The sequence below is a fragment of the Mesoplodon densirostris genome, chromosome 2 (genome assembly GCF_025265405.1).
Source record: "Mesoplodon densirostris isolate mMesDen1 chromosome 2, mMesDen1 primary haplotype, whole genome shotgun sequence".
In the NCBI taxonomy this organism is placed as follows: Eukaryota; Metazoa; Chordata; class Mammalia; order Artiodactyla; family Ziphiidae; genus Mesoplodon; species Mesoplodon densirostris.
Window position 1 is genome coordinate 35,911,821 of NC_082662.1, and position 13,826 is coordinate 35,925,646.

General features: G+C 36.8%; 1 protein-coding gene across 1 annotated transcript in view; it reads left to right on the top strand.

The window, feature by feature from the left end:
• Positions 1 to 13,826, top strand: part of CCDC30 (coiled-coil domain containing 30) — a 144,917-nt gene that overhangs the window by 10,872 nt on the left and 120,219 nt on the right. Inside the window, exons 4-7 of the mRNA XM_060082790.1 lie at positions 24 to 144; positions 4,332 to 4,516; positions 11,581 to 11,670; positions 13,236 to 13,389. Coding sequence (XP_059938773.1) covers positions 24 to 144; positions 4,332 to 4,516; positions 11,581 to 11,670; positions 13,236 to 13,389 — 550 coding nt within the window. The remainder of the gene's footprint in view (positions 1 to 23; positions 145 to 4,331; positions 4,517 to 11,580; positions 11,671 to 13,235; positions 13,390 to 13,826) is intronic.

Here is a 13,826-nt window from a genome sequence, read left to right on the forward strand (position 1 = left end):
AAAATGTATTATTTTCTTCTCAGGTAGAAAATTATGCAAACTGTGTCTGTAACTTACCAGAGGAAAAGGAAGCATTTTCTCATGGTTACGAAAAGGAAATCAAGCAGTCTAGACATGAGTTTAAAGGGCTCCAACTCAAACCGGGTAATTTTTCCTTTTGTAAACATGTAAATTTTAATTTTTTCCCTAATTCTAATAATTAGCATGAGACAATTACAGAAAATTTGGGAAATATGTAAAAGTAGAAGGAAGGAAAAAAATTACTACATATCCTCCACCTCAAGAAAAGTACTTGTAGGGCTTCCCTGGTGGCGCAGTGGTTAAGAATCCGCCTGCCAATGCAGGGGACACGGGTTCGAGCCCTGGTCCAGGAAGATCCCACATGCCACGGAGCGACTAAGCCTGTGTGCCACAACTGAGCCTGTGCTCTAGAGCCCGCAAGCCACAATTAACGGAAGCTCACGTGCCTAGAGTCCGTGCGTTGCAACAAGAGAAGCCACCACAATGAGAAGCCCGTGCACCACAACGAAGAATAGCCCCCGCTCTCGGCAGCTAGAGAAAGCCTGCGTGCAGCAACCAAGACCCAACACAGCCATAAATAAATAAATAAATAAATTTATAAAAAAGAAAGAAAAGTACTTGTAATGTTTTAGGTGTATTTTCTGCCTGTCTTTTTAAGGTATGCATTCTGAAATATTCTCAAATGTGTGTGAGAGATTACAGAGTGGTGATTTTCTTTAATGTCGATTACAGCACTTACCACACTATGTCCTAACTACCTGTGTCAGCTCTTTTGGGGCAGAGATCTCATTCTAGTCTTCCTCGTTTCTGTGTTTTTGACAGCACCGGTCTCGTAAAGTACCTAGCATGTTAAGGGCTCAGGAAATGTTTATTAAGTGCTCCAAAGCTACAAGGGAAAATACAGATAGGACCCCTTTAGAATACTGTATTTGTTTAACTCCATAAATTAGATATTATTATGATATATGGTCAATGATTATTTACATTTGCCACACATTTATGATTTTCTTTGCTGAGCATTTTTCCTTGCATCTCAGATATCCCACTTGAGATCATTTTCCTTTTTTCATTTTAGAACTTCCTTTCATAATGGTCTGTTGATGGAAGGTTTTTCTGTATTTTGAATCTCAGGTGCAGAGAAAATTGAGCTAATCACAGGACATAATTCATATGTACTACACTCGGGTTTCATTTTTTTCCCCTTTTTTATTATCCATTGGATAATTGAGTTTTCTTCTTCTGATTTAAAAGCTTGCATCCTAGTTTTGTTCATATGGTGGTTGCATTTTAAGAGTTTTAAAAATTTCTTCTGACATTTTTACTTATTCTCGGCAGCAGGGTTGTTCAGGGCTCTAATCTGCCATTCTGTAAGAAGCAGAAGCTACTCTATGCCCTGCTCCTAACATAAATCAGCTCATGAAGGATTGGGAAGTAGGGGAGTGATGTCACTATAATGTGGAAGTTCACATGTAACTTTCCCCAGCGTGTTAATGTTTTGGGCCCACCAGCAAGCCTTGGAGTTTATACATAAAGCCCGTTCATCCCATGTTCCTCTTCTGGGCTGTTTGGCCACATGTTTTGTCTTGGAAGTGCTTATTGCAAAGGTATTTCTAATCTTTTGCATTTTGCCTTTGTTTCCAACTCTGCAGACTCAGCTCCTTCGTTAGCTCACCTTTACAGTAAACCTGATTTTTTAAAAGAAGACAGAGTCCTATATTTGCTATAGTATTCCTCTATTTTTTTAGGAATTTGACACATCTGTTTAAATCTACCAGTATAATATTAGGATTGTCAGTGTTTATTATAGCACTCTAGCTACACAATGACAAAGGTTTTGAGTGCCCTATGCCAACCTTTTTTCCATAAGCTCCATTATTTTTAGAGAGCAGTTTTGCGAAATACAAGTTTACTTGTTTGTTTTAGGAACACATACCTCAATCACATCAGAAATGCTTCTATAATTAAAGGATGTCTTTTGAAGGTGGAGCTAACATGATTTGGTAATGGATTTCATGTTGGGTGGGAGAAAAGGAGAGAAATCACTGGTGACCCAAAGCTTTTTGGCCTGAGCAGTTGAAATATTGGAGTTCCTAACTACTCAGATGGGGGATACCATGGGAAGTCCTATTTGGGGAATACAGTAAAGAGTTTGCTTTTGGACATCTACATTGGATGTGAATATTAGACATCCAAGTGGAAAGGTCAAGTAGGCAATTTTGTATATGTTTGGAATGCATTGTGAACTAGACATGTAAATTTGGGAGTCATCAGCATATACCAAATACTTGAAGCCTTAGGACTGTAGGAGGTAACCTAGGGAGTAAAAAGAAGAAGATTCAGAGCTGGGCCCTAGGTCATTCCAGTGTTTAGAGGTTGAAAAGGTAAGAAATCAGCAAAGGAGTCTGAGAAGGAGTGGCATGAAAGGTAGCAGGAAACCTAGCAGAGTGTGGTGTCCCATAAGAGAAATGATGAAAATGTTTTAAGAAAAGGAAGGGAACAGTTGGGTCAAATACCATTGATAGGCTATGTGGAGTGAGGACAGGTAATTGACCATTGGATTTGGTCACATGGGGGTCATTGTGACTTTGAGGAGAGCTGTTTCTGTGGAATGGTGGATATGAAAGCCATTGGAGTGAATTCAGGAAAGAATGGTAGGAGAAGGGGAGGGGACATAGCTGTGGTTGATCCTTTCTTTCTTTTTTTTTTTTTTTTTTTGATCCTTTCTTGAAGTTGTGCTGCAAAGAGGAATGAAGAAATGGTGGAGGAGCTGGAGGGTGTTATGAGTTTGAAGGAAAACTTTTGTAGTTTTCATCACTGTTGTTTTTAATGGGAGATGTTATACCATGTCTCTAAAATGATTAGTTGGGAAGAAAGCTCCATGAGGCAATAGAGATGAGTCAGCTGCAGTTTTATCTTTGAGAGGAGAGGGAATGGGATCCAGTGTACAAAGGGGGGAGGGGGGCGGGGGTGGTGCTGGCCTTAGGAGCCAAGGGTAGTTTGTTACATCTCACAAGAGGGAAGAGTATGGGGGAGCTGGCAGATTTGGTAGGGGAGCTTGTGGAAACTCTCTTCAGAGTGCTTCTCTTTTCTCGGCGAAATAAGAAGTAGGGTATTCGGGCTTCCCTGGTGGCGCACTGGTTGAGAGTCCGTCTGCCGATGCAGGGGACACGGGTTCGTGCCCCGGTCTGGGAAGATCCCACATGCCATGGAGCGGCTGGGCCGGTGAGCCATGGCCACTGAGCCTGCACGTCCAGAGCCTGTGCTCTGCAACGGGAGAGGCCACAACAGTGAGAGGCCCGCGTACCGAAAAAAAAAAAAAAAAAAAGAAGTAGGGTATTCAGGTGAGAGTGAGGATGGGGAAAGAGGTATTAGAGATATGATGAGGGAGAGGGATGAAACAAGCAGGGGGATGTAGGAGGATTGCTGGGCAGCAGTAAGGGCTCACTTGAGGTTAGTAGTCGTGAGTTTGAAATGAAACCAGTCAGCACTACCTGTGCAGTTTTCTGTAGCCACATCCAGCTTCTGGAGTGTGCTGGCGAAGAGCTGGATTTAAACAGGTTGGAGTTTTGTCACCAAGTATAATGGAAAGAAAGAGGGTCAAGAGAGTTGTGAATGTCTTCAAGGGAGTGATTGTAATGATGGACTATAGAATCTAAGCTGGTAAGTGAGAACAGGAATGGGATAAGGAACAATGAAAAGTGTTTAAAGTCAATGGATGATAGTTTCCAGTATGGTCAAAAATTATTGAAATTGAGCTGCTAGTACATAAGAAGGGATGATTGGAGGATAAGATGTTTGAAATTGAAGCTAGGGAGAAGTTACAGAAACTATAGAGGCTAATGACCAGGTGTAGGGAATTACTGTGGAGTAGGTGGCTGAGTGGGGTAGAGGACTAGATCTTTGGAAGTTAGCTGGTAAAGGAACTGAAACCCAGGGGACTGGGATCATCTACCTGAATGTTGAAATCATCGAGAATTTTGGCAGGATTAGTTGAGTGACTGTGGACAAGTTTCTTGGTTTTTGGTGCCTGAGCCCTCATTTCTTAAAAAGGAAAAATCATGGTTCCTACCTCACTGGGTTGTTGTAAAGATTAAATAAGATAGATTTATCTCAAATGCTTAGTACAATACCTGCCACATAGTAAGCACTCACTAAAACAACAATACACTTTAAAGTTATGCAAGAACAAATTTTAAACTTCTGCAAATCGTAAGAAAATCTACTGCTTTTGAGAACCTTTTCCCACTACTTTTTAGCTATTTGCCTGCATTTCTTTTAACAATTTTGTTTCTGGTGTTTCTTCCTAACAGAAGTGCAAATAAAGGAGGTCGAAATCTTGTATCAAGAAGGCTTGTCTGAAATAGCTCTGAGCAGCCCTAGTAAACTGATTGCACTCATGGAAAGAAGTACATTCTTGAGGAAACTGGAACGAGGGGATCCCAAACCAGAATCACAAAGATGTCTGAGCAGTAACCTACAGAAAGAATTTCCCCAGGTATTCAAAATTAACTGGGTAATTGAGTAAGAGACAGGCTAGTTGAAAAATGCATTTGTTCATTTACCCGTTCATACATTAAAATACCAGGAAGCCAGTTTTGATAGCACTTAAGAATATAGGCTTTGGGTTTAAATGGACCTCCTCTACCACTTGTTAGCAGTATGTCCTTGAACAAGTTGCTTAACTTTTGTGAGCCTCAATTTCCTCATCTATAAAATCTGGGAGCAACTGAACTACTCCACAAGGTGACCATGAAAATGAAATAATATACGTAAAGCTCTAGAATAGTACCTCACATGTTAATTAGCATTATCGTTATTATTTATTGAGAACTTACCATGTGCCAGGCTTTGTGCTAGTGGATGTAGGAACAAGGTCAAATTAGAAATAATTTGGACTTGCAAGGAACTTACAAGCTAATGAAGGAAAGAAATAAACCAGTGGTTATAATTCAGTGTGGAAAGCTCTGTGATAAAGTGAAAACTCAGGGGAGGGGCTGAGTCAGGATGGGTAGAAAAGGCTTCCAGCAGAGGTAATGTTGAGTACCATTTTGAAAGCTGAGTAAGTGTTAGCTGGATGAAGAAGGTGGGAAAGGCATTTCTGGCAGAGGAAACAAAGTATAATACATACTGGTTCATGTGAGTCAATGCTTAGAAATGTGCCTGGAGATATTTTCAGAAACCACTTCATGGTGAGACTCATGCTAAGCTAGAGAGTTTGGAATCAGCACCCAGCAGTGTTCCTGGAGCACACGGGAGGCATAAAAATATTTTGAATGTACAAATGACTAACTGTTCTGGAGAGTCACTAAATGATTTTAAGAGGAGAGTAACATGACCTGATTTGTGTTTTAGAAAAATCACTCTGGTCACAGTAGAGGGGTGGATTAGATAGGGACCAGATTGGAAGCTGGGATTTCAGGGGATGTTAACTAATAATTAATTAAAGAATGAGAACCAAAAACAAGGCTCAGAGTGTAATACAGAAGGGAAGAAGGACTTATGAAGGAGATGGAATCTATAAAACAAATTGGACACTGTGGAGGTGAAGTCTGGGATGACCCTAAGGCTATCTACCCAGTCACTACTAAGTCATAGTTTTACCACTAATGGACAGAAAGAATTAAAACAGATACTACAAAGGGTTTTTGTTATTATAAAATGTAATTCATAAAATATCTGTCATATTCCCAGTTATATTTTGTTTAAGCTAATGTTGTAATTTACCTGAGCATAAAGTAATCAGTAGAGTCACTTTTTTGTAGAAATTGACAAGCCGATTCAAAAATTGATAAGGAAATGCAAAGGAACTAGAATAGCCAAAACAACTTTGAAAAAGAAGAACTAGTTGGAAGATACACACTTCCTGCTTTCAAGACTTACCACAAAACTGCAGTAATCAAGAAAGTGCAGTATTGGTATAAAGGCAGATATATAGATCAATGGAACAGAATAAGGAGTCTAGAAATAGACCCACACCTACATGGTAAATTGATTTTCAACACAGGTGCCAAGGTAATTTAATGGGGAAAAGATACACTTTTCGACAAACAATGCTGGCACAATTGGATAGACATATGCAAAAAAACAAAAAGCAAAAACAAAATCCTCAACTCTATTGAGGTTCCCTTCCCCACTGGTAAAGGAGGGAGTCCCTACCCTAAATACTATGAGATAGCCAAATACATGACACCCAACATTGAACAGAGATGTGATTGATAGTTTATTAGTCAGATAGACTCACAGGCCAGGGAGGACACTGCCTGTCATGCAGGGCCACAGGGGTTGTACTCAGGAATGGAGTGAACCCATAGGGGCCATGGGAGACAGACTTTGTATTACCAATAGGATGAGGTGCCCCCTAGTTCTCATGGGAGGATATGACTGGCTTGTTTAAAAAATTCCATGGGTTGACAGTTAAATGGCAGCCATTAGGCTGAGGACTGGATAAAATATAGCTGTTCTGACTGATAAGGGCACTAGCTGTGTTGAGAATCTTTCTCGTTGGATAGGGGCATATCTGGCAAAAGCAGGGGAATTCATGCTTAGGCTTTTGGTGCACTGTGAGTTACAAGGGTGTCAAGGTAACATGAAATTTTAGGCCTTACAATACATTTATCCTATATCATATACAAAAATTAACTCAAAATAGTTCATAGATCATGTAGGAGATAAAATTTACAGAAGAAAATCTTAGTGACCTTGGGTTTGGCAAGATTTTTATAAGACAGGAAAAGAAAAAAATTGGACTTCATAAAAGTTCAGAACATTTGCTCTTCAAAAGACAAAAATAAAAGAGCAAGCCACAGACAGGGAGATAATTTTTTTTTAAATATATCCAACAGGGCCTCCCTGGTGGCGCAGTGGTTAAGAGTCCGCCTGCCGATGCAGGGGATACGGGTTCGTGCCCCGGTCTGGGAGGATCCCATATGCCGTGGAGCGGCTGGGCCCGTGAGCCATGGCCGCTGGGCCTGCGCATCCGGAGCCTGTGCTCCGCAACGGGAGAGGCCACAACAGTGAGAGGCCCACATACCGCAAAAAGAAAAAAATAAAAAATAATAAAATAAAATAAAATATATCCAACAAAAGCTTTGTATCTAAATATATAAATAAATCTTAAAACTCAATAATAATAACACATTTAACCCAACTAAAAACTGGTCAAAAGACTTAAAAAGTGACTGCACTGAAGAACATATACAAATGGTAAATAAACACATGAAAAGATGCTTAACTTCATTTATTATTAGGAAAACACAGAAATTACAATGAAGTAATTTATTATGAGGTAACTATTAATGTATCAATGAATGGCTAAAATTTAAGACTAACCATATCGAGTGTTGGTGACAATGTGGAGCAACTGGAATTCCCTTATCCTACTGATGGGAATATAAAATGATACAGCCACTTTTGGAAACTAGTTTAGCATTGACTTAAAAAGTCAAACATATACTTATCACATAACCCTGCCATTCCACTCCTAGGAATATACCCAAGAGAAATGAAAGAATGTGCCCACATAAAGACATACATGTTACAGCAACTTTAATTGTAGTAGCCCTAAACTAGAATCAACTCAAATGTTCATCAAAAGGTAAATGTATAGATCCATAAAATGGAATATTACTTGGTAATAAAAAAGAATAAATATACAACAAAATAGATAAATTTCAAAATAATAATCTAAGTGAAATAAGCCAGACCAAAAAGAGTACATAGTCTATGATTCTATTTGTATAAAATAGTAGAAAATGCAAACTAATATATAGTAACAGAAACAGATCAGTTGTTGCCTGGGGACAGTGTTAGGGGAGGAATGAATTATAAAGAAATGTAGGAAACTTTTAAGGGTGATGAATATTTTCATTATCTTTATTGTGGTATTGGTTTCATGGATGGATACATGTAAAAAAATATGTACACTATAAATATGTGCAGTTATTATATATCAGTTATACCTTTAAAAAGATTTTTTAAAAAGATTTTTCAAAGATCTTATTATGAAATATAACTTGTTAAAATTTCATTGCCTCCCTAGGTGTGTGTGTGTGTATATATATATTTTTTAAATTAATTTATTTATTTATTATTTTTGGCTGAGTTGGGTCTTCATCGCTGCATGTGGGCTTTCTCTAGTTGTGGCGAGTGGGGGCTACTCTTCATTTTGGTGTGCGGGCTTCTCATTGCGGTGGCTTCTCTTGTTAAGGAGCACAGGCTCTAGGGGCATGGGCTTCAGTAGTTGTGGCACATGGGCTTCATTGCTCCGCAGCATGTGGGATCTCCCTGGACCAGGCCTCGAACCTGTGTCCCCTGCATTGGCAGGCATATTCTTAGCCACTGTGCCACCAGGGAAGTCCCCGTAGGTATATTTTAATAGGCCAATACTGAATCAACCTGTGCATAAAGTAGGCAAGAGAGTCATTCCAACCAAAGTGAGGCCACGTAAAGTGACACAGAAGTTGAAGAATTTTGCAAGGCCTCATCTATACACTAATTACATTTTACCTAACATTTGTTTTTTGGGTTTTTCTGACTTAATACAGGCACATAGTAGAAACAGATTCAAGCAGTATAAAATTGAGTGAAAAATGAGTTTTCTCACCCCAAATCCTCAGTTCCATACTCCTAAACTACCACTGCTGACAATTTTTTATTTATCTTTCCAGAAAATTTTCATCCTCTTAAAATACAAATTATGTTCCATTGTGCATATTGTTTTCACTTTCTGTATTAGTGTATATAGATTTGCCTTAGTCTGTTTGACAACATATATTCTTTTGAATGGATGTATCAAAATTTATTTAATTTCTTTATTGTTGCATGGGGCAGAGGACAAAGGGATGACATTTAATGCCAAGAATAATCAAAGATTTAAAAAAACATTTTATTATGGAATATAGCAGCATATATGCAGAAAAATGATAAAACTTAAAAAATACAGTTTGACAAATAGTTATAGAACAAACACCCATGTAACCACTGGTCCTGTGAGGAATACAACATTGCCAAATTCCTAGAAGCTTCCTTTTCTGATCACAACCCCCTTCCTCCCCACAAAGGTGTGCATCCCTAAATAATATATATAGTAGTTTAGTTTTGTCTGTTTTTGAACATTACATACAAGGAATCAACTTTGGGAATTGCTTTTTTGTAAAACATTATGTTTGTATTATTTATTTTTAATTAGCTTGTCATTACTATGTATCATTCCATTGTGTGAATATATGGCATGAGACTATCCATTCTAAGTTGTTTTGGGTTGTTTCCAATTTATATCTATTATGAGTGTAATATAATCTGTCAGTTATGCTGCTATGAATATTCTTATATATGTGCATGCACTTGTGTAGGGTATATACCTAGGAGTAGATTTAGGGAGTTATAGAGTATGTAGATCTTCAGCTTTACCAGATAATGTCAAACTGTCTCCTTAAGTAGTGGTACCAGTTTATACTGGCACCAGTAAATAGTGTATGAGAGTGCTTTTGTTCCTCATCAACACTTGATGTTGTCAGACTTTTAAATTTTTGCTAAACTACTGGGTGCATAATGATATCTCATGTTGGTTTTAATTAGCATTTCCCTGATTACTAGTGAACTTAATATGATCATCTGTCATTTGGATTTCCCATTTTATTAGTGTTTATTCAGGTCTTTTGTCCATTTAAAAACTGAGTTGTCTTTTTCTTACTGATTTATAGGAATTCCCTATGTTCTGGTTTCAAGTCTTTTATTATTATGTGTATCACAAATACTTTTTTCCCACTTTGTGGTTTGTCTTTTTAATATTCTTAATAGTGTCTTTTAATGAATGGAAGTTCTTAAATTTAATGTAGTTCAATTTATCAATCATTTGTCTTATGGTTAGTGTTTTTCTGTCTTGTTTAAGAAATCCTTGCTTTCTGGGATTTTCATTTTTGCTTTTATTGAATCTATAAATCAATTTAAGAGGAATTGACTATCTTAAATTATTGATATCATTTGTGATCATGGACTATCTCTCCATTTATTTTTTAATGTATATAAATAAAGTTTTATAATTTTCCCTACAAAATCTTGCACTTTTTTTAATATTTATTGCCAGGTACTTCATATTTTTGGGTGCTATTAATAGTAAATGCTATATTTATTAAGAATTTAATTTTCTAATGATTGCTAGTATTAAAAGTATAATTATTTTTATATATTGACTATACCTACCAATGTTGCTAAAATTTCTCATTTATCTTAATAATTTATTTGAAGATTTAAAATTTTTTCTACCTGTACAGTCCTATCTGGGAATAATGATACTTTTGTTTCTTCCTTTCCAATTTGATTCCTTTTAATTCTTTTATTTACCTTACTATACTGGCTAGGATCTCTAGTATTTTCTTGAATAGGAGACATACTTGTCTAGTTAATGATATTAGAGAAAAAGTATTCAGTGGTATGATGTTCGATTAAGGGTTTTTTTTTTTAATGATACCCTTTGTCAGGTTAAGAAAGTTCTCTTTTATTCCTAGTTTGTTAAGAGCTTTTATTAGGAATTAATGTTGAGTTTATTAAATGTTTTTTCTATACCCATTGAGATAATAAAGTAATTTTGAAATTTCATCTGTTAATGTGAGAATTTCATTGATTAATTTTTCTAATGTTAAACCTATCTTGCGTTCCTGGGATAAATCCAACTTGTTCATGATTTGTTATCCTTTCTAAATATTATAGATTAGTTTGATAAAATTTTGTTTACGTTTTTGCATCTATGTTTATGAGTGAGGTTGCCCTGTGATTTTTCTTTTTGTATTATCGTTGTCAGGCTTTAGTATCAAGGTCTGGCTAGCCAGTGTTAGCCAACCTTTTTTTCATTATTGCCTCCATAATGACACTTTTTAAAGTTTCTTTTGTTTTGTTTGTTTGTTTAATTTATTTTATTTTTGGCTGTGTTGGGTCTTCGTTGCTGTGCTTGGGCTTTTCTGTAGTTGTGGTGAGGCTACTCACCTTTTCTGTAGTTGTGGGGGCTACTCTTCGTTGCAGTGCACAGGCTTCTCATTGCAGTGGCTTCTCTTGTTGCGAAGCACGGGCTCTAGGCGCACAGACTCAGTAGTTGTGGCTTGTGGGCTCTAGAGAGCAGGCTCAGTAGTTGTGGTGCACGGGCTTAGTTGCTCCACAGCATGTGGGATCTTCCCAGACCAGGCCTCGAACCTGTGTCCCCTGAATTGGCAGGCGGATTCTTAACCACTACGCCACCAGAGAAACCCAATAATGGCACTTCTTAGATAATTTTTTCTATCACTCTCCCATGAAATTTTAATGGCACTGATATAAAGTAATTCTATTTTTGTACTGTAGGCATCTGCACTTTGTACTTGAAAGGGTAAGATTTTTCTCCCCCTAAAAATCAGTTTGCACTCCCTTGGGGGCAATATTGTCTCATTGAGAATGCATGGTCTCATCTCATAAAATAGATTGGACTGTGCTCCCTCTTTTTTTACGTGATTATTTTTTTAAATTTAAATGACATTTTTATTCATGAAGCTGATTGATGTAATTTTCATTCACCTCTTAATATTAACTTAGGAGAAATTTGAACAAACTCACCATCCTCTGCAAAGGGAACATCAGAAACATCAAGAACTTGTGCATCAGTCTAAAAAAAGTCTGAGTGAGGTAAGAAAAAATTATAATCTTTTACTTAATAACAGTAGCTAGTTACAAGTTAGCTTTTACCTTGGAAGTATTTTGTTTGAATATATTAAAATGTACAAATCCATGCCAAAAGATATCAGTTGTGCATAAGAGTATTATAAACACATCACAAAAATTTGGGAAGAAGAAAAAAGTCAATCACCCATTTAACACAATAGCTGATTTTTATTGAATGTATCAAAACTTAAACAATCGATGTGTGTTATGTCCTTTGAAAAATCACCTTGGGACAGTACACACTTCTTCCCAAACACGTTTGGAGCTTCTTTTGGGGCAGAGTCCTTTAGACTGTATGGCACATTATTTTACATATAATTAATTCTGTTTGTGGAAATTATTTTTTGATCTGGGGAAATGTAATTAAGAGCTACATCCAGTGAATAAAGCATATACAGAGAATTTAACAATGGGAAGTAACCCAAGATAAATATATATGGATGAGGGCTTCCCTGGTGGCGCAGTGGTTGAGAGTCCGCCTGCCGATGCAGGGGACACGGGTTCGTGCCCCGGTCCGGGAAGATCCCACATGCTGCGGAGCAGCTGGGCCCGTGAGCCATGGCCGCTGAGCCTGCACGTCCGGAGCCTGTGCTCCGCAACGGGAGAGGCCACAACAATGAGAGGACTGTGTATGGCAAAAACAACAACAACAACAACAACAACTATATATATATATATATATATATGGATGAAACTGTATATCCATCATAGTATTATTTTCAATAGCAAAAATTGGAAACTACCAAAATGTTGAAATGATTATATAAATTATCTGCACCCACTGGAACATTGTATAGCCTTTAAAAATAATCATTACAAAATCTGTACAGCAATATAGACAAATGTTCCTCATATAATGTTAAATGAAAAAGCCAGACAGAAACATGTATATAGATTGGTATTATGACTATGTAAAAAATGTACGTAAGTAAAAAATACTGCAAGGAAATATACCAGTAAGCTAAAAATAGTTTTGTTATATAGATGGTATTGGTTATTTTCTTATTTTTTAGAAAAATTTTTGTAATGATTATATTCATATAAAATAAATACATGTCTTGGGGATCAAAAGCAAAATATCATTGAGGTTGAATTTCTTACTTAGTTTTTAAAATGCTTGGAAAATAATTATAGGAAAGGAGCTCTAAACATGATTTGAGCCTTAATTGTGTACATACCTTGAAATTAAATGAAATACCTTATGTAAAGGCATAAGTATTTAATCACCATATAAATGAGGAGTATTTTCACTCTCTTTGGCCAGATGATAATTTTTATGATTAAATTTCTATTATATAACCATAATCTCTTAGATATGTTAGGTTTGAACCTTGTGAAATTGCATGTTTATAGGTTAAAAACAATCAAATATCACCAGTTTTCTATGGTTCAACCTAATAAAAGAAGTGCACATAAATATTCTGTTTGCTACTCTTCTTTATTGGCTTTCAAACATTTATAGGTAATAGCACGATGTCATAAGGGTATATTTACTTTTTGGTGTACTACTAACAATGGTTTTATTTCAGTCCCATGATGAAGACCCAGAAAAAGGTAAAATATCACAAAACTGCAGAGAGAGAGATATGGAACAAGTAACGAGGAGGTTAGGGATGGCCCATGAAGAGATCCGAAGGCTCACTGATGAACTGCAAGGGAAGGAGAAAGAACAGAGTAAATTAGGTAAGCTGTGGTTACAGATGAACATGTCTAACAATGTTTTAAGTGTAATGGTCCTACTCAGGTTGGAACATGAGAGCACTGAGAAAAAAAATCTTTTAAGATAAACACATAAAAGTCTGATATACAGCCTCATTTTCTACAGTGTCCAGAAATTTTTATTGAAGCATAGCATAACATACCTACCAAAAAGTGTACAACTACAATATTTACACTACCCAGTGCAAGAAATTTCCAGCACTCTGGAAGCCTTGTTTCTTCTTCCTATGTCTACATATTTTCTCCTCCCCAAAAATAATGACTATCCTAACTTTTAAGGTTATTTCTGAGTTTTGACTACAGGGAGTATGCATCCTTTAGTTTGTTTCTTTTGTTCAATCTTATGTTTGTGAGATTCATTTATGTTGTTGCATGTAGCAGTAGTTTGTTCACTTTTGTTG